At 35.0% G+C, this 21287-nt stretch overlaps 2 protein-coding genes and 1 pseudogene across 2 annotated transcripts; all 3 read left to right on the top strand.

Annotated features, from left to right (window-relative positions):
• The first annotated feature begins 241 nt into the window (after nucleotides 1–241).
• LOC140892365 (mitochondrial fission 1 protein A-like) lies at nucleotides 242–2858 on the top strand. The gene is made up of 5 exons (XM_073301222.1): nucleotides 242–403; nucleotides 1609–1747; nucleotides 2108–2229; nucleotides 2439–2502; nucleotides 2585–2858. Exons 1-5 carry the CDS (start codon nucleotides 311–313, stop codon nucleotides 2668–2670), a joined length of 504 nt encoding a protein of 167 aa, XP_073157323.1. The 5' UTR covers nucleotides 242–310; the 3' UTR covers nucleotides 2671–2858.
• A 1411-nt stretch (nucleotides 2859–4269) lies between these two features.
• LOC140891602 (condensin-1 complex subunit CAP-D2) lies at nucleotides 4270–13012 on the top strand. The gene is made up of 17 exons (XM_073300192.1): nucleotides 4270–4408; nucleotides 4483–4835; nucleotides 4996–5156; nucleotides 5237–6416; nucleotides 6566–6757; nucleotides 7580–8218; nucleotides 8312–8488; nucleotides 8877–8944; nucleotides 9034–9256; nucleotides 9340–9439; nucleotides 9538–9653; nucleotides 9738–9795; nucleotides 10097–10248; nucleotides 10356–10557; nucleotides 11471–11626; nucleotides 11702–11795; nucleotides 12862–13012. Exons 1-17 carry the CDS (start codon nucleotides 4270–4272, stop codon nucleotides 12869–12871), a joined length of 4020 nt encoding a protein of 1339 aa, XP_073156293.1. The 3' UTR covers nucleotides 12872–13012.
• A 1038-nt stretch (nucleotides 13013–14050) lies between these two features.
• LOC140890160 (uncharacterized) lies at nucleotides 14051–21079 on the top strand (annotated as a pseudogene).
• Nucleotides 21080–21287: the final 208 nt, after the last annotated feature.

Genomic DNA, 21287 nt, shown 5'->3' with positions numbered 1-21287 from the left:
CAAATTAATCACAAACAATGTATTAAACAAAAAAAAAATTGTATAAGCACGTGCATTCAGTTGTATAATAATTTGCGAATAGTTTAGCTATCCATCCTTTTGAAGGCCCATATAAACGACCTTTTGAAGGCCAAGGGTATAGACATAATCCAGTTACAAAAGATGACATAGTAATTAATTTTGAAAATTACGAGCCTGCCCAATAACTCCATTCTGGGCCAGTTCCTGGATCCCATGTTTTTCATTAATTTTATGCCACAAAGAAAAAGTATCAATCAATTTATTAATTTCTGTATCGGAATTGAAGGCGATGGACGCTAAAATATCTCAATTCTTCGAATCCGTGACCAATTTCTTCACCGGCGGTGATCACATCCCATGGTCCACTCCCGACGTTATTCACGTACGCAGTTCTTGCTCTCTCTATTTCTCTATTAATGAGAATGGTCGAAAATCATTTCTTAATTTTTTTTTCTTGATATATTTTGTCCTAATGATGGATGGAAGCGTGAAAGAATCGGTTTTATGTGCATATGTTTTTGATTGGGTAAATTTATTTGCATTTTTGTGTTTATAATTTAGTAATTACTAAGAATTCTTTGTGATATTTTTGTTTGTTTCGTCTCCTTTGCGGTTTTCCAATTTTCTCGTAACAACGGACAATTCGTGTGAATTTTCGATTTTTTTTATGAATTCTTGTTTTTTTTTTGTTCTTTTGTTTTACTTCAGGACTATTTTTTATGTTATTTGCCGGTAGTAAGGAGATCATATTTGTGGATAACGCAAAAGCTGAATTTGACTGAATGAACTTCAGTGTTTTAGGCATAGCTTTTATGTTTTATGAATACTTGGAAAAATGAAAATAGGTTTACGGATTACGATTCGTGAAAATGAGTTTGGATCGGCATGACCCGGTGGAAAAATTTTGGAAAAAATGTTGGGGAATTGCTGAAACAGTTGTATTTTTTTTCAGCCTTTTAAATCTTTGATGGCATATATGATGTTTAGTGATGGATCTCGTATTTAAGAAAGGAATTTATCCATATTTCCGGATCTCAACGAGAGTGATGACAAATATGAACTTTTGAATGGAAATAGAAAAGAGATGTATGAACTTGCATGATTGAGGTTCTAAATGACATTGATAGTAATTTTAGTGTTCTTTGAATGGATGATGTTTGTGGAGGACACATTTTTAATGCATTGGTTGTTTTTCTTAAGTAAGATCTTAGCTACATCTGTTGTGATATTGTATCGACAAATGTAATCATTCTAAGACTTGCTGTGATACAAGCAGCATATCTAACTTTTTGGTGGATTCCATTTAATCACTATACGTAATCCAAGTTACATAAAACATGAGTCTCAACAGCATAGGATTTTGAATCGTGATTCCTTGTGCTGCACATCGATCTTCATCTTAGTTTTGAAGAAATTAGACCATGGGTTGAATAATTATCCGGTAGCGATTAATCTTTCTGCAATTTCTAAGATCACCGTTCTGTTCTACTAGTGAAAAGAACAGTGTTATTTGAGTGGTGATGAGCGATAACATGATTACTTTTTCTTAATCCATGGTTGAGCATTTCACTTGTCATGCCATTGCAGGGCTGTGAGAGAGAAGTTGCAGAGGCCACAAAAGAAGAGTCTGATGAACGAAAGAGTGAAAGTATCATGCGTTTATCATGGGCTCTGGTTCATGGCAGACAGCCAGAAGACGTGCAACGAGGGATAGCCATGCTTGAAGGTGAGAAAATTCAAAATTCAGATGCATATAATTGTTCTTTGAGCCTTTAACCGTCGGCATTTAGGATACCCGTGTTTCTTGTCTTATGTAAACCTTTTCTGTTAAGTAAACGGCGGTAGTAAAAAAGCAGTTGCAAATGTTAACAATAGATTGTTCCTTGTTAATGTGGTTCTATGATACATTATATAACCAGTGTTTTGCTTTAAATGGTTTGATTTGTACGAACTCAAAGGTATGCTCTGTATTCCATATTTACATATACAGGTTTGGAACCACACCCCCGTCGCATGGGGTTTTTCAGACAGTTTTTATTTTCACGATATTCCTATAATTTTAATTTAATGGAACAAACTTTGACAGAATCACTCACCAACACTAATAGTCCACTTCAAAAGAGAGAGAAGCTATATCTACTAGCTGTTGGATATTACAGAAGTGGCGACTATTCAAGGAGCAGGCAGCTTCTAGATCAATGCTTGGAGGTTTGTGATCATTTTTGACTCCTTGTGATGCTGTAACTTTTTCTTGTCCATCATCAGCTTCTATCCTCAAATACAAGTCAAGTCAACCTCAAAGTCTACTCTTATCTCCACAGCACTAGATGAACTCGACCCTCGACTTCGAGCTTGTAAGAGTATAACATAAAGGATAAATTGGATGTGACGACTTATACCGGTTTTATGATTCGCAGATTGCACCTGATTGGAGGCAAGCACTATCTTTAAAGAAGACTGTTGAAGATCGAATAACGAAAGGTAGTGTCTGTAGTCAATCTTTGAGTTATGCTTTCTGAATTTGAGTTAAGAGTATGAACCCATTTTCTTGAACATGTTGTAGATGGTGTTATTGGAATTGGCATCACGGCAACAGCTGTTGGACTTTTAGCAGGAGGGTTAGCTGCTGCACTTGCTCGAAAGAATTGACCTTGTGGACTGGGTGATGGATATGCTAAGATTTTCCTGATGTAAATGGCTTTTGAGAATAAAGTTTTCCCGCAGAGTTGAAATATGGATTTTCCAGTGTGGAGCATTTGGGTGGGTTGGAGTCAAGAGTGACATTTTACGAACTTTATTTTTAACATGGATTTAAATTTTCTCTTTTTACGTGCAAATATGCTATAACGCAAGTATTTTCAAGGATCATGAGTTCGTGACCTGCGGATTGGCAAGAGGATGAGACAAGATAAATAAATTCCTTGAAAACCCAAGCCAAATAAACATAATTCAACGCTAGTAATAGTATGTGTTTTTTGACATTTAAAATTAACGTGTTTTTGTTTTGTTTTGCCGAGAGAATTCAATTCATCAAACTTGAAATGTTTTTATAACTGAAATGTTGATCGAACCCGTCTATTAAAAAAGACGACTAGACGGTCAGACAAAAAAACTTTTTATATAATATAATTAAAAAATATATATTTAAATTTTAAAAACATAAAAAATGTATATAAATAGGGAAAAATATATTTATCATAGTTTGAAAACTAACTAACTATATAAATATATTTAAAATATTAATTATAGTTATATATTTTTTAAAAATAAATAAATTAATTAAAAAACTTTAATATACAAATTCTAAATAATCATGTATATATAATAAAATGTTAAATTAAACTTTTAAATTAAAAAAATCTAAATTAAAAAAAAACAAAAAATCCGAAAAACCATTTTTTCGGTTGTTTGAACGATTCTCGACCGGTTTTAGACCGATTTTGATTGGTTCAATCGTAAAAATTATTTTTGGAAGTTTTCCCAGTCCTATTTTGTAGGGATGAGCAAAATATCGATAAAATCGAGAAAACCGACCGAACCGAAAAAAATCAGAAATTCGGTTTATTCGGTTGATCGGTTGTTTTTTTAAAAAATATTGGTTATATCGGTTTAATCGGTTCTATTCCGGTTTTTTTCAAAAAATATCGGTTTAACCGATTAAACCGATATTTATTTATATATTTAAAAAATACATATTGGGCCTTAACTTTGATATCCAAGTTTTTTTATTTTTGTTGGGCTTTAGTATTATATACCCAATTTTATTTAACCCAATCCAATTAGAAAAGATATATAGTATTTTTTGACTCATTTCACTTTTTCACTTTTCCCAAATTTATTCATATAGTTTCGGTTTTTTTTTTTTAAATGTCTTTTAAAAGGATTTTTTTAAAAAAATAATAATAAAAAATCGGTTATTTCGATCGAAAACCGAAATAACCGATTTTTAATCGGTTCAGTTTATTCGATTTTGTTATAAAAATTTGGTCGGTTCGGTTTGTTAAAAAACTTGATCGGTCGGTTCGATTTTCATAATGTTGGTTCGATCAATTCGGTTATAACCGATTGCGCACCCCTACTATTTTGTAAACAATAACCATAAACCACTGTTATTTACAATGGGCCGTTAACATTGGGCTAACAGAAATTGGGCCCATTTAATATTTCTTTCCCGCTTGATTTCGATTTCGATTTCGATTTCGAACACACAACACACGCGCACACACACTCTCTCTCTCTAAGTCTAGCATGGCTCCATCTTTCATCTTCCCCCAATCCCTTTCCTCTCTAGAAGAAGATGACGCTTCCGATTACGGCCGCCTCACCGTTCAAAGTTCCTTTTCTATATCTTCCCTTCGCCCTTCCGAGCTCGAAGAATTTGTAAAAGGTATCTTCTCCCACCCTCACTGATTTCTGCCATTATCGATGATTTTTAACGTCTGTCACGCTTTTTGGATGTAGGGACTTGCTTTGATTTGTCCGATAAGGAACTATTCTGTGTGGAAGAGCAGGACATTTTCGACCGATTGTACGCTTTGGTCAAGGCTTTTGCTGCCCTCACACCCGGTTGCAAGTTCAACTTAGTGGAGTCCTTGAGGTCTAATTTAAGTGTTTTGTTGCCAAATGTCGACTCTCTCTCTCGCTCACGTCGTTCCCTCTCACGAGATGATGATGGTGATGAGTGTGCTGGTGATCAACTTGTGGTTGATAGGGTCGCATCTCATCGGAATGCATTTAAGATTTACACATTTTTCCTTGTCCACATCCTACTCATCGAGGAATCCACTACTACTTCTGCTAACAATGCCGCTAAAGTAACTTGTTTTTTTCTCAATCACTCTCCAGATTCAATCATATTTTTATATAGAATATTTATATGTTATCTTGGAATAATTTGATGACTGGTACATGCAAGTGATTGATAACATAGCTCAATGGTTGTTGGGATGAAACTGATGATCTTGGTTTCGTTAGGTGGCAGCTAGCAGTAGGAAGAGACAACCTGTGAACTCATGGAATTGGGAGATCCAAAGGCGAAGAATAATGAACTTGATCGCTAACTCACTGGATATCAACCTCTCGTTGCTCTTTGGCTCATCTGATGCAGATGAAAATTTCTTATCCTTCATTGTGAAGTAGGTTGAGTTCCATTTATTTTTTGTTCTCATATCTATTAATGTTTAGATATCTGATCTGACAAAATTGTTATTTGTAGAAATGCATTGTCGATGTTTGAGAATCCTGTTCTGTTAAAAGATTCGGAAACTAAAGAAGCTTTATGTCGTATGGTTGGAACATGTGCTACAAAATATCACTATGTAGCTCAGTCATGTGCGTCTATATTGCACCTAATTCATAAATATGATTTTTCTGTTCCGCACTTGGCTGATGCTGTTTCTTGGGCTGAAAAGAAATATGCTGATGGAAGCATGGCTACATCCCTCATAAGTGACATTGGAAAGACAAATCCTAAAGACTATGTCAAAGATACTGTCGGGGCTGAAAATATCGGTCGGTTTTTGGTAGAACTAGCTGATAGATTGCCAAAGCTTGTTTCATCTAACATTGGCTTGTTGGTCCCACACTTTGGAGGAGAATCTTACAAGATAAGGAATGCTCTTGCTGGAGTGTTAGGCAAACTTGTATCTAAGGCCTTTAATGATGTAGAAGGTGAGGTCAGTTCAAAATCTATACGTCTTCGAACAAAGCAGGCCATGTTAGATATCTTACTGGAACGCTGCCGTGACGTCTCTGCTTACACCAGGAGCCGGGTTCTTCAGGTGTGGTCCGAATTATGCGAGGATCATTCGATTTCAATTGGTTTGTGGAATGAGGTCTCAGCAGTTGCTGCAGGTAGGTTGGAAGATAAGAGTGCCATAGTCAGGAAGTCTGCTCTTAATTTACTTATAATGATGCTGCAGCACAATCCTTTTGGGCCTCAACTTCGAATTGCTTCTTTTGAGGCAACCTTAGACCAGTATAAGAAGAAACTAAATGAGCTAGTACCACAATCTCCGCCCAAAATGTCTGATGGTTTTCCTTCAAATGATGATGTTTCTTGTGAAGACAGTGGAGTTGAAGATGGAGATATTGAAGTGGGTCCAAAGGAGCAGTATGGCATGACAAATAGCTGTGTACCTGGTGAAATTGATAGCATAGTTCAAACAAGTTTTGTACCAGATGTTGGGAATGTGGAGCAAACAAGGACATTGGTTGCGTCATTGGAGACAGGCTTGAAATTTTCAAAATGTTTATCTGCCACCATGCCTACTCTTGTTCAGTTAATGGCTTCATCTTCATCAAGTGATGTGGAGAATACTATTCTACTGCTCATGAGATGCAGACAATTTCAAATTGATGGCTCGGAATCCTGCCTCCGCAAAATGTTGCCTTTGGTAATGCCTCACATCATCATGCTGTTATTTTAGGTAGCTAGGTTTTTTCTTTCCAGTAATTATTCTTCCCCTTTAGCTCATGTTTCTACCAACTTTCGACCAGTGTTTTGTTTTGATTTTCTAACTTTGTTGTTATCTACGCGGGACAGGTATTTTCTCAAGACAAATCGATTTATGAGGCCATAGAGAATGCATTCACTACAATATATTTGAGAAAGAATCCTGTGGAAACTGCCAAGAACCTTTTGAATCTTGCTGTTGATTCAAATATTGGAGATCTTGCGGCCTTGGAATTCATCCTCGGAGCCCTGGTATCCAAAGGTGATATAACTGCGTGCATGGTGAGCTCCCTCTGATGAACTTTGCAATATATTTGACACAAGGTTTCTCATCATAAGACTAAATCATATGTGTTACTTGGCGGAGAAGGATTTTAGAATACTGATTTATACCCTTCTAACATACTTATGCACCCTATGAAGCTCAACCAAGAAACTAGTTCTTTGAAAGACAACTTGTATAGCAGTGTTCTCATTGGTTTGACCATTAATATTGATTTATACCTGATTTTGCTCATTTTACAAGGGGTGGTACTTTGGAAGAATGCAGATGGTTGCTTGGAATTTGACATTTGCAGTTTTTTTTGTCTTTCTTCCCTTGATTAATGGCAATATGTCTAATTTACGGAAAATTTGGCTTCTAATCTGGGTAAATCTTGTGTTTAGAAACGATATAAAATATTTACAGTGGAATTTTGTTTGGTTTGGCGTTTGGATGCTGTAGTCATTGTATATGCTTCCAATTGATGTCGTTTCACATTCGATTCATTTCCAATAAAGGAACAATTATTTGAATATGGTAGGGATCTTAGTAGTAAAGCAAGTGAAATTGGTAGGGAGATTTTAAAGAATTTACATGAATATCATCTTAAACTCTCTCAAAGTGATAGCATTCATTTTTTAAAATAAACCTAAATCAATGAGAATTCAATTGCTTTGTTGAAGATTTTTAATTCAAAGAACGGTTTTGTTAATTTTCTGAGATGATGACTTTATCCGCTGATTCTATAGCCTTTCACATAAGTGATGTTCAGTCCATAAATTCCATATTTTCATGTCCCGAAGTAGAATGATTTTACTTAATGCATCTGATTTCTATTCCAGTTATCGGCGCTTTGGGATTTCTTTTGTTTCAATTTTGGTGGAACCACAGCTGAGCAAAGTCGCGGTGCTTTATGTGTCCTGTGCATGGCAGCAAAATCTTCTCCTGCTGTTCTTAGCTCTCACATACAGGACATTGTTGATATCGGATTTGGTCGTTGGGCAAAGGTGGAACCCTTGCTTGCTAGGACCGCATGCCTAGCGTTACAAAGGTTGTCTGAAGAAGATAAAAAAAAGTTACTGGCTGTTCATGGTAGTCGTGTATTTGGTATTTTAGAAGGTTTAATCACGGGGTTTTCACTTCCAGAAAATATATGGTATGCTGCTGCTGATAAAGCTATAGCTACTATATACACTATCCACCCTACTCCTGAAACAATGGCTGCTGGTTTAGTGAAAAAATCTGTCAAGTCTGTATTTGATTTTTGTGGAAGTGAGTTGGACGATAGCAGTTCCAATGTACTTACATCCGTTCCTGTTTCACAACTCAGTAGATCTATATTCATTATTGGTCATGTTGCCGTGCACCAACTGGTCCATATCGAATCTTGTGTGAGGAAGATTCAAAAAGAAAAGGCCAAGAAAGAGAAAATTGATGCTGAGAATAGAGCTAATGCCAACGCAACAGTTGATGCTGAAAAGGTGACGATGTTGATGTTGTTTTCTGATTTTGGATCTATTGTTAGCTCGTAAATTAAACATTTATAGCTATTTGTTTGTTTTGATTTCTCGCAGGACTTAGGCATCAACGCTGAGTTAGGTCTTGCAGCCTCTGACGATGCAATGCTTGATAGCCTTGCCGAAAAAGCTGAGAAAGAAATAATATCCTGTGGAAGTACCAAAAAGAACTTGATTGGTTACTCTGCACCATTTGTGTCAAAGTTGTGTAGAAACTTTAGTTTGATGCAAAAGGTGATTGCTTTATTGTATGATATTGGTCTTAAATGTGGCATTTCAAACATATAGGATATCTTGAAGGTTAGAGTGTTGGTATGCTTAGTTTTATGTCCCAAATCAGGAAAGGCTGCTTGATGTTTTTTTCCCTAGAATTCTGTCAATGTTGCTCATTTTGCGAATCATAGATATATTCTGTATGGTTTGTGCTATTTGTAGCTAAAGGTCGTTAGAATATTACGAGTACAAAATTTTTTGGGTCTGCCGAACAAATCGGGGCAACACAATTAGCTGGTAGCCCTTGCTAGGATTACCTTATTATAGTTTGATTCATTAACACCTGTTTTTTTTTTTTCTGTCGAATACTCGAATTTGATTTGAACTGACTTAATTTCTCCTGTTGTAGCATCCTGAAATGCAGACATCCGCAATGCTTGCTTTATGCCGATTAATGATAATTGATGCTGAATTCTGGTATGGAAAGACCCTCTGGGTGCGTACAAACCATATCTGCATGTTCAAATGTCTGATAATTTTTCATCTTATTTTGTCCTACTTCCCAGTCAGTTAAATCTCCAACTGCTTTTCACTGTTGTGGAGAATTCACCTTCAGAAACTGTTCGTTCAAATTGCACTATAGCTCTTGGAGATCTGGCTTTTCGGTTTCCCAATCTTTTGGAGCCATGGACAGAAAACATGTATGCTCGTCTGAGAGATCCAGCAGTATCTGTCCGAAAGAACAGTGTATTGGTGCTTTCGCACCTTATTTTAAATGATATGATGAAGGTATAAAGAGTCTTTCTGAACTCTGCTTCTGTTTTTAACCCCACTAGATGTCTAGTATTGCGCTTGACTATCAAAATGTCCAGGTTAAAGGTTATATAAGTGAAATGGCTGTGAGATTAGAAGATGAAGATGAAAGGATCTGTAATCTATCCAAACTTTTCTTCAATGAACTTTCGAAGAAAGGTAAAATCAGTATTAAAAATTTTTGAACTTTAAAATCATTGTCCATATTTTGTATATCTTGTACTCTCAGTAAGGATTACCTGAAATTTTTGTTGCAGGAAGCAACCCTATATATAATTTACTTCCAGATATCCTTGGAAAACTATCCTACCAGAACCTGAAAGAAGAGTCTTTCTGCAATATAATGCAGTTTTTAATTGGTTCCATCAAGAAGGTATTATAAACTTTGGTTACTCATTTGGGATAAAACAAACATTCTTTGAGGTATTAGTTTACTGAGTCAGTTGGAGTTCTCCAGGACAAGCAAATGGAAGCTCTGGTTGAAAAGTTATGTAATAGGTTTGTTGGATTAGCAGGTATGGACAGTTATTTTGGTCTAGTTTTTCCCCTTCATAAATCTAATCAATATGTCGCGACAAACAATAAAAGCATTTTTGGGTGCCCCTTGCAGTAAGCTTTGTACTTAATGGTAAACCTTTACCTGTGATTCTATATTCTTGGTTTTAACCAAAACATTCAAGAGTTCCTGAATAAATTCAAATTAGTCTTGTCTACTCCAATATTGTTGAGGCTGCGTGTAGCGAGAAAATCTATGTTGTAATATGTCCAATTTCACCAGATGACATTTAATGATGTTAATTTAATCTTAAATTACAGATGTCAAACAATTGGAATATATTTCATATTGCCTCTCTCAGCTGGCCTTTACAGAGAAGAGCATAAGGAAGCTGATGGAGTGTTTTAAGGCCTATGAACATGCCTTATCTGAGGACACTGTAATGGAAAATTTTAAGAACATAATCAATAAGGTATTAATTGTTTATTTATAAACTAATGAGTTGGGTTGCTCTGTTACATCGTATTTGAACATATTTAAAACGTCAATTCTCTCTGCTTATTCTCCATACACCTTTAGGGGAAGAAGTTTGCTAAACCAGAACTAAAATCCAGCATTGAAGAATTTGAAGAAAAGATCAATAAGTTCCACGATGAAAAGAAAGAGCAAGAACTTACTGCGAAGAACGCACAAGCGCATCAGCTGAAAACAGATAGCTCAACATATTTTGTGGCAACTAAGAAAGATGCAGAAGAAAGCGACATATCTGAAATAACCGAAGGTATTTTCCACTAATTTGATGGATTTAGTTATCTTTTCTCTGAAGTTCATGCCATGGCAATTCAGCTTTTGGTACATGCTGATGAGTTTTTCTATCGAAATGGCTCTTACATTTAATGGTTGATGTGTTTGAATCCATTATCTGTGTCGCAATCATTTAACAGGCAAAACAGAAAAAAATTATGAAACTGGTTAAAGGTATATAAGTTATCTAGGTCAAATTTGTGGCACTTGGCAGGCTTTAATGATGCACTACGATTTAGACTTTTACTCTACACATTCAAGCTATGTGCGTAACTTATGAGTAGCAAAGTGAGAAAAAATATCAGAGGAAATGTGTTTTCCTCGAGCAATCTTGATAGTGGCTGATATTGGGTTGAATATGCATGCATGATTTACTAACTGATGCTCGAACTTGTGACATTGGCTCTGTTTCCCAAAATGCTTATCATTAAAATTCTCACCTCTGGCCTTTCAGTAGTGTTTGAGAGAGCGTCTAAAAAGCACTTCTCAGCTTTTTCTTAACAAAATTTCAAACTTTTGTGAAGAAAAAGTTGAGAAGTGCTTCCTAGAAGCTCTCCCAAACACCACCTTCATAAGTTCAACTGCTAGCAGAACAATTAGCCATCAACGCAACTCCACAGTGCAGGTCGGTCGCCTATCATTTAACTTCATAAAATTCATAGAGGTTCTGCTATACCATGTCGTTGCCTTGTTGTTGGATTCACTTCTTGACATATTATGGAATGAACACCATCTTTTTATTTTTTTGTTTTTTTTTCATAATGTTCCTCTGCTTTGTGATTTGACATGTATTGAAACTGCCTGGGTCAAGTTGGACATAAAATATTGTTGAGGAAGTTATTGATTGATTTGTTGTAAGTTTCTTTAATTTTCTCTTTGACATGAAACAGATGGTGAAGCAAGTGACCATGCTATTCAAGGAACAAGAAGTATGCTTTCAAAATCAAAAATCACCAAGCCCAGAACACGTTCACGTGCATGTAGTGAGGTGGCCAATTTACAAATTGACGAAGATGAAGTTCAGTCGCCTCTTATTCATCGAAGAGGTAATGCATGCGTTGAACTCTGAAACGACTGCTCCTTGGTTTCAGGTCGTGCTTATTTACCGTCAATGCTTGCAGGTGAGTCAAAATCAAGGGTGAAGAAAAGCCACTCCAAGTCTCAAAATGTTGATTCTTATAGCTCAACTAAAAGAAATAAAAAGTCAACAAGGAAGTCAGTCTCTCTTTCCCTCTTCTCCCTAATGTTCAATCATGCGATCCTGACACATTCCTTCCGTAGTTGTTTTGCCATCTCAGCTTCAAATTAACTTCATTTCTTATGCTCACATTTATGAGCTTCTTTGTTTTTTACTTCAAGAATCTTAATTTGACATCTCTCCATGATTCCATCCTTCTCATATTTTGTGTCTATTGGTCTTTGATATCACCAGTCAGTAATTAGCATTATTATTCATCAACTGAAAGACGGGTATTAAAAGAATAGAAAATAAACGTCAAAGATTTGAGCTTTAATACTCTACAATGCATTTTAAGAGATGAATAGATTTTTTATTTGGTATCAAAAGTTTTTTTTTTGTTTTTGAGGTGTAAGATGTTAGAAGTGTTTCGTCACAGCTTGTGAATGCCAACTAACCAGGAAAATAGTTTTTTATTGGGTTATAAAAAAATTGTAGAATGAATTAGATTTTATTGGGAAAAAAGGAAGCACACAGATATATCAAGATGAAACCTGTTCAAACATGGGTACTTTAGAAAACTAGCCTAAGACTCGTCATAGTATTAGTAGTCATGTGTACTCGTTGGGTTAGAAGTCAGCTGTATTGGGATATAGTTAGGATACATTGAATTCGTGATGGTTGCTTTATAAATTCCTTGGCATAGAGAGTATGGAGGAACAAGCGACGTAATAGAGACAGACACGAAGAAAGTGCTAGAGCTCGGGAGTTATCTGTGAAGTGCGTTAGAGAGAGTCGAGCGCGAGAGCTTGGTAGCGTGAGAATGCTAGAGCTTGGTATTTTTCTTTGGTTATAAAATTCATCTTTGTTAATTTCTTTTGGATCCAAATTCTTTTGAATGGTTCAATATTTGGTTGTGACCATAATAAAAAGATCTCAAAGAAACTGTAACCTAACACAATCAATCATGCATTTGAAGCAGACCATGTTTCATATTTCAATAGTTGTTTTCAGTCAGTCTTTGTTAAAAGTTCGTCTGTTTTTGCAATACTTGACTAGTTGATTTCATGGTAACATCTTAAATGTTCAATTGCTTTCTTGCAGGCAAGGATAGGACCAACCGGGGATCAGTATCTATATATTATATATATAAATTTTGTTATTTTTATAGTTTATTGACAAATTCATCGCCAATATTGTACCTAAATTTGTTCATGATGTGTGTGTCTGTTGTTTCTATGCTAATTTTTTTTTTTTTGAAAAAAGGAATTTTACTCAAAAAAAATTATGTATGAAGATGTTTTATAAAACAAAATTAAGAGGGTGTTGGTTGAGCTTATAAGATCTTTCAATTTATTTGATAATAATTTGTTCAAAAATTTATAAGTAGTCAAAATAAGTTGTTTGATAACTTATAATTTGTTTTTAAAAAAGTTAAGGTAAATCTATTTGTTTTAAAAAAATATATTTTAAAATTTTACTTCTGTAAAATAGATTTTTATATTTCCAAAAATCTTCGTCATGTTTTCTATTTATAAAATATTAAAAATTTTTAAAAAATAAAATATTAAAAATTATCATTTTTTTCTAAATTAAAATATGATTTTTTTTTTTTGTAACATAGGTTTAATATTTATGATAAAATTTTAAGTTTATTTTTAAATAAAATTTGTAGTATTATATTTTTTTGGATAAATTTTGACAATAAAAGAATCTTGTAATGTTAAATACATCAACATTTTTAATTTGTTTAAAATAAGTTATCCAAACACATTAACAACTATTTTTAAAATAAGTTGTGATAACTACAAATGAGTTTTAATATGTTGTCAACCGATCGTGTTTATCTACGTGCTCATCATTGTGATGTCATTCAATTATTTGATGTACAATTTATCACATTCAATATGTGAGTGTCACATCAGTGGTGGACAAATTTAGCTGGACATACCATTAAAATGTGAGAATGAAGATGGACATGATGGACATTCACAATGATTTGAAAATAACACTAATTAATAATGTAAAGAAATCATTATATATTTTCTCAATCACCTCATTCTCTTTATTTGAGAAATCTCCCCTTTTTATAACAACTTTTCCCATCAATAATATATGATTTTCTCGTGCCATCTCATGTCTTTTCTCATTAGCCGTAACACTTTTGTTCTTTATGCTAAACTACTATATTATATTTGCTTTATTGGTTCTGGCCACCATGATTTTTGAAGCTTGAAACCGATGAGCGTACAATTAATTGGCGGGGCAATTTTTATTTTGTGAAAATCGTTCGATGGAACTCAAAACAGAGATTTTAAATATTGGTATTGCAAGTTAATTATTGCAAAGTATGATGGGCTTTAGTCTTTATACCCAATTAAATTCCAAAGTCTAATACTAAAGCCGCTTTTGGTTTCAAAATTCAGGCTAAAAAACCTTTTATTAAGTGCTTTTTATTTAATAAAGTGTTTGGTTGATCATAAATATGCTTAAATAAGAATTTTTTAAGTTAAAAGTAGAGATTTTTTAAAAGAAAAAAATTATAAATTAAAAAATATTTTTTTTAAAACATGTCAACCAAATTCAAACGGACCTGATCCCAAGAAATCAATAATGGATCTGTTTTAATTTACACGTAGCCATAGGCCTACTAAAAACTAAAACCCCCTGGAGCCGCAAGAGCTCTGCGGCCGCCTTACGCCGCCACATCCTGCCAGCCAATTTGCGAAATCAAAGATTTAACGAGCTCAGAAAACATGGCGTATGAGGTGCTAACTTGATATCAATCTCCATAAATGGAATGAAAATGTACTCTGTCGCAGCCAACAATCGCTCCCTAGCTACGTGGCTTCCTCCCAAGAAGCTTAGAGCACGTCGTAAGAACCCAGGTGAAAATTTAACGACTCAAATTTTCGTTGTTGAAGTTTTATTGCTGCTTTAGCGCCCGGATACTCACCCTCCACCTCCACCCCCACACATATATACACAAAAGCAAAATTTTTATCAAATCACTTAAATTTGAAGAGAAACTATTATTAAGACATCGTTTGTTTTAATTGCTTGAAACTTTAGATGCCTCTGGAAAAGCTTGAGGATTCGAGCTTTATTTTATTTTGAGGAAATTTGAGTATCAAGCTACTTTAACTTGAAATTCTCATTGTTCTTGGGATTCATGTTCTACATTTGAGTCTGCTGGAACAAAAAATTACATCCGAAATGATATAATTAGAATTTGATAATCTGTCATTGTATGTTTTGTACAGTGATTGTTAGCAATAACTAGTAGCAATAACTGGTTTCTACCTAAGTCTCCAGATTATCTGCAGAGGGTAGATTTGATTCAAGATTTGAAGTTTGAAACTGCTACTAATAGAATTAAGGTGACCCCTGATGGAGAATATCTGATAGCATCAGGTGAATTATTGATTTGATTGATCCATTTTCTATCTAACAATGTCATTTTATGTATTGACATTTTTTTTATAATTCATTAATTCAGGCATTTACCCACCACAAGTCAAAGTATATGAGTTGAGGGAGTTGTCCCTGAAGTTTGAAAGGCATTTGATTTCAGAAATAATTGATTTTGAGGTAATACTTTTGACAAGAGGCCTTGGAACTATACGATGCTCTAACTGTAGCAACTGCGCATGACATTGATTGTAGTTTGTAAATACACACATATTTGTTATGCATTCCTAAATGACATTGATTGTAGTTTGTAAATAATTATCTATTTTTTAAATACACACATATTTTTTATGCATTCCTGAGTGCTTATTCTTGATCTCTTCTAGGTGTTAGATGATGACTATGCAAAGCTTGTATTTCTTTGCGCTGATCGCTCTGTTTGTCTCCATGCAAAATATGGAAGTCACTACAGTCTGCGAATCCCAAGGTCTCTTCTCTCCCTCTCTCACATAATCACATTGTTTTATTTAATGCATGCTTTGTGTATGTGACCATGTGACACGGTCTTGTGCGATGATGCATGTGAAAAATATAACCTATGATTACTTTTGAATTTGCACTGCTATAGTAATTATGGATTCATATTGGCACACTGAACATTTAATTTGTTAGAAATTTACAATGAGATAATTATACAAGGAAATAAGGACACTTGCATTATTATTTTTAAATATACTAACCATCAGATATCTATTCATATCATAGCTTGGCTACCCAATTTACACTGAAATAGTTTGACTAAACTAAATTTTAACTAGGCAGTCCTAGTTTTGAGTAATAAACTTTTTGTAGCTGAATTCTGAGAGTTATTTTTCTTGCTGCTGTATTTTTTTATTTGTTTATTAGTTTCACGATGGCTTATGCGTTTATTCTCAACAGGATGGGCAGAGATATGACATATGATTGCTGGTCTTGTGATCTTATCTGTGCTGCTTCTTCTCCAGATATGTACAGGATAAACTTGGAACAGGTTTGTCTTGCTTCAATTTATGTTCCCAGTTTTTTGAAAATGCTTTAATATCTGTTTTCATCACCCTCTTCCCATTGTCTTCGAAAGCTAGATTAATGAATTAGGTGTATAGCTAATTTTTCCCTCAACGAGTATTATTTTTATGTGTTTGATGTTTTAGGCATTGGATTTATTCGAAATTTTTGGTTTTTCCTTTTGGGTATCATTGGCTTAGTGTTAATTTGGTTCGCCTCCACCCCACATGAATTGTTTTTGTTGGTCACATTTTTTGTTCTTGTATGTGAGGCATTTCTGTACCCCATTCATCATTTCACATGTGGTTTCCTTCTTGTTCAATACCTGTTAATAATATTTGACTCAGCAATCAAGAAAGAAGGTACTATTTCCCCTGGGACAGGAATCATCTATTACCTGTCAATTTGTTGCTCTCTATTTGATGTCAGTAATCTGAGCTAAAATTCGCTATTGTTTCATTATGCATGTATTCTCATATTTTGTCGTTCGCTCCTTTTTGCACGACAATCTTAAAAGTTTAGGTGTTTATTTATTCTATGCTTCTGTTCAACTCTTCCTAGTAAGTGACATCTTTTCACAGGGGCGTTTTCTTTCGTCGCTCAACACACAATCCCCAGCTTTGAATGTAGTTTCTCGAAGGTTTGTGAAACTTGATTTTCCCTCATGGCACTGTACTGCACCTTTTTTAAGTTGTATTGTAGTTGGATATTGTCTGTATAACATAATTCGTTCAATATTTTGACCCCGCAAGGTGCATGGATTAGTTGCTGGTGGGGGTGAGGATGGAGCTGTGGAATGTTTTGATATGAGAACGAGGTCTTCTGTAGGCAGGATAGATGCTGTTGCTTCCTCCGGCGACATAGATGGGGTAACTAATTTTTTTTCCCTCTCAATTCAAGCCGATGCTCTCTATAGGTCTTTAACTTATTTAAATCTGTTTCCCTAAAAAATCACCTTATGTGAAATAACAATACCCTGTATTTTGGTGTGGATCTATTCAAGTGAAATTGGATCTAGTTTATTGCTCACTCATGTTTATTTCCATCTACTAGGTTGTCTCAATAATTTCACCCCTTTATTAAATATTATGGTGATGTTGATTGTGTGATACATGTAGGAGGTTACTTCGATTGAGTTTAATGGAGATGGAGGCTACCTCATGGCTGTAGGAAGCAGCAATGGAAAGGTTATGAAAGTGCCTTGTTAACCTTGGCTACAATCATGTTGTGTTGGTCACTTGTTCTCTTTTATTGTCCTTTGCTTTATCATGTCTTCTGCATTGTAGTTCTGAATATAGCGTACTGATTAATGAAAAAATGTCACAGACATCACGTAAGAACTCCAATATAATATGTCTACTCATGTTTCCTAATTACTGATGAGTTTTGTGTTGGCATTTACTGTATTTAGCGCGTGACACTAGTTTTCTCAATCTGTGTTTGGCGATACATGACATACAACGCAGATTTTTTTTACATAATTTGTTGCTTGTCAGATTAATAACCTCGACTTCAGCTTCTAATATTTATGGTCCAAAATCATCTCACGTGACAGCTTGAACTGTACATACCTGCCACTGGTGGGACATTTTAGCATGTTTGAATAAATTTAGATTAAGTCTTCCCCTATGCTGGTAGTGGTACCCCATTTCAGCCAGTTCTTGCAGGGATGGGTACTTTTTGTGGAGAAAATCTGGTGCACCGAAGCTCCTTGGATGCACTTTGTTGTGATATTTTCACTCCATGGATGTATATCAGTATATGTGATGATCAATAGACGTTCCATGGCTAGAATAAAGGCCGTTTTTTAACCAATTGAGACCATATTATTTATTTGTGATACAAAGGTAATGTAATGTGGATATGAAAGCTAGATATTGCAAAAAACATCTGCTGCACAAAACGAACGATCAGAACGAAGTAACTGTGTTTACCATTTTTTTTGAATTTCTTGTCTGCCGAATATCTCTGTTGGATATTTTATTGCTATTTTCATTACCTCGAATATTAAATTACATTTCTTATCTGCTATTAATCTCGCAGATTCTTATTTATGATTTGCGCTCATCTAATCCTGTTCGGATAAAGGACCATATGTGAATTTCACTAACTGCTTTCAAATGAATTTAATTACTTGATTTTTTTTTTTCAATCATTATTTTTAATTTGCTTTGCAGGTACGGCAGCCCAATCCTCAACATTAGATGGCACAAAACTCTGAACTCTGAGCAAGCAAAATTAATAACTACTGACAAGCACATTGTCAGGATTTGGGACCCTGAGACTGTAAGACTCTCTACCACATTTTGTGATTAATACTTGACAGATGACTGTATCCTGCTCTTCTATTAGGGTCATTACATCAACCACTGATGATTATAGAGTTATGGGATTTATAGTTTTGTGTTTTTTTGTTTGTTTGTTTGTTTTTAATGTATGGCAACTTAAATTGTTATTTTACAAATCCTTATCAAGTCTAGCTGTTAAGAGACTTATTGTTAAGTCTGACTGTAAATATTTTCGCTGGCACTATGATTTCTTTATGAACGATAGCAGCCAAATGTCAACAAATGGGAAAGACTTGTGAAAAAACGGTCTTTCATGTCGCAGATTCTCGTTAGAAATTTAGAACACCACAAACAGTTGGGTTTATTGTTTTTTCGCATTCATTTTCAGAAAAAAGGTGCTGCTATAGTGCTAAATTTTGGCCTAAGAATCTCTGTGGCCTACTAAGTTACCATTGTTTTGTTACCTAACTGCCTGTCCCAGAACAAATTAAGATGGCCTTTTTATGTTTTTCAGGGAGAAGGTATGACTAGCATTGAACCAACTGCTGGGAAAATTAATGATACTTGTGTCTTCAGCCGTAGTGGATTGATTTTGTTGGCTCTGGATAGCAGCCAAATACCATCTTACTTCATACCAGCCCTTGGACCTGCACCAAAGTGGTGTTCTTATCTAGAGAACTTAACTGTATGTTCATTAAGCTGCTTTGTCGATCATCTTGTACGTTTGAGCCCTATTCGGTATCGATAAATCCTATTCATGCCTTTATAGGAAGAGCTTGAGGAGGATGAACAAACAACTATTTATGATGATTACAAATTTTTGACGAAAGAAGACCTGACAAAGTTGAATTTGACCAATTTGATTGGAACCAATCTTCTAAGAGCCTACATGCATGGTTTCTTTATCAATTACAAGCTGTATAAAAAGGTAATATTTGCATCTTCAAATGGGCCACCTGCCTCCCCCCAAGTACAAGTGTTTTTTTTAAAATCTTGATAATATTCATAAAGTGAACAGTGTGTTATTTTCATGGATTGGTGTGTGAATTATGCAGTTTAATTTCTGGAAAAAATATTTCACAGGGCTTTATGATTTCAATTATCATACAAGATTCTTGTTTAGATCTAATACACGGCTATGATGATTGTGAATGCAGGCAGAAAGTTTGGCAGATCCTTTTGCTTATGATACATATTTAGAGAGGAAAAAACAGGAGAAATTGGAAGCTGAACGTGCCACTCGAATCACTGTAAGCTGTTTGAGATTCATTTTGTGATTTTTACAGAAACCATGCCGTATTTTGCTTCTATTTTGAAGCTTTTGTTATGTTAATATTTTCTTGCAGATCAAGAGGAAGCTACCAAAAGTTAATCGAACTTTGGCTTCCCGTCTTCTTGAAGAAGATGAAAATCTTGATGATCAGAAGGGCGCTGATAATATTCATACTCTGAAAGTACCAGATAAGAAGACATCAAAGAAAAAGAAGGGTTCTCAAAGACGAGAGATTTACTCCAATGTTTGAAAATAAGGTAATTTAAGCGGGCTCCATTAGGAGGAGCTAGCAAGTAAGTGCTTTTTGGTTGCAACTCCTGTTAATTTTTATTGAATTTCCTGTGATTTCAAGTTTTTGTTTTATTGATATTTGTGAAAAATGTCCATGTATCAAGAATTACTCGAAAATATCTTGAAATTATACATAAATTATTACAATCTTTTTTTTCTATCTCAAATTTTGTTTCTCGCAGTATCTGATCTGAGTATTTTGTTCTTAAATGTTTTTCAGGACTTTGAGGTTGATGAGTTCTCACAAGAATATTTGGCTTTCCACCCAATTGCGGCACCTGCAAAGAAACCATCATTATTTGACGAGCATTTTGAAGCTCTTGCTGAAGAAGATGAGCAGAGTATTAGTGGTTCTGATGTACCATCAGGTAGCGAATCAGCAGAAGATGAGCAAACGAATAGCAATACCAAATTTATGAAGAAATCCCGAGTTCCAAGGTTCCCCCATCATCTCTTTCTAACCGGTCTTTATCACATTTCAAGAAAATTAGCTAGAATATTAATATAGCTGGTAGATTGATCATACCTTGTATTTTGTCGATCCTTTCAGATTTTATGAAGTGAAGGATAATCGGCATGCAGAAGCATTCAGGAATCGTGAGTCTCTTGGACAGGAGGATTCTCTGCCCTTGGGAGAAAGGTTACTCTTAGGAAACGGGAAGATCGTCCAAAGGGTTTTGTAAAACATGGACAAGGAGGGTCCCGGGAAATATCTTTTAATCCCAGAAGCTCGAAAAAGTACATGGAGAGTGATGAGGATGACGAGGGGCGACCTGGAAAGAGGAGGGGTGTACGGTCGCTGAAACTACCTGGTCTTGGTGGTCGTGGCGGCGGCGGCAGAAGTGGTGGCAGGAGAGGTGGATTTCGAGGAAGGAACAACAGGGGAAGAGGTCGGAGGTAAAAGAAAGTCAACCGTTTTATCGCAGGCAATGTGTAATACTTTTTGCTGGGTTTATAGTGTATAAACTTTCAACAACTTAGTGGCATAAAGGCAACTGTATTCTTTTTTTAGTGTGATTTTAAATTTATAAATTTGGTATATCAATTTTTGAAGTCTTTTTTCACGAGTTATATTGTGATTCATTTTAGTCTTTTATATTGTCATTGCATATCCAAATAAAGTTTAATTGTCATTCATAAAAAGGGAAAATCACTTGATTAAAAAATAACATGGAAAATGATCACTTGGTGTAATGTTCGAGATTATTTTTACGTACTCAATC

This window comes from Henckelia pumila, chromosome 3 (assembly GCF_033568475.1).
Source record: "Henckelia pumila isolate YLH828 chromosome 3, ASM3356847v2, whole genome shotgun sequence".
NCBI classification, from domain to species: domain Eukaryota; kingdom Viridiplantae; phylum Streptophyta; class Magnoliopsida; order Lamiales; family Gesneriaceae; genus Henckelia; species Henckelia pumila.
Note: the sequence above shows the minus strand (reverse complement) of the source record. Positions and strands in the feature narration are given on the sequence as shown.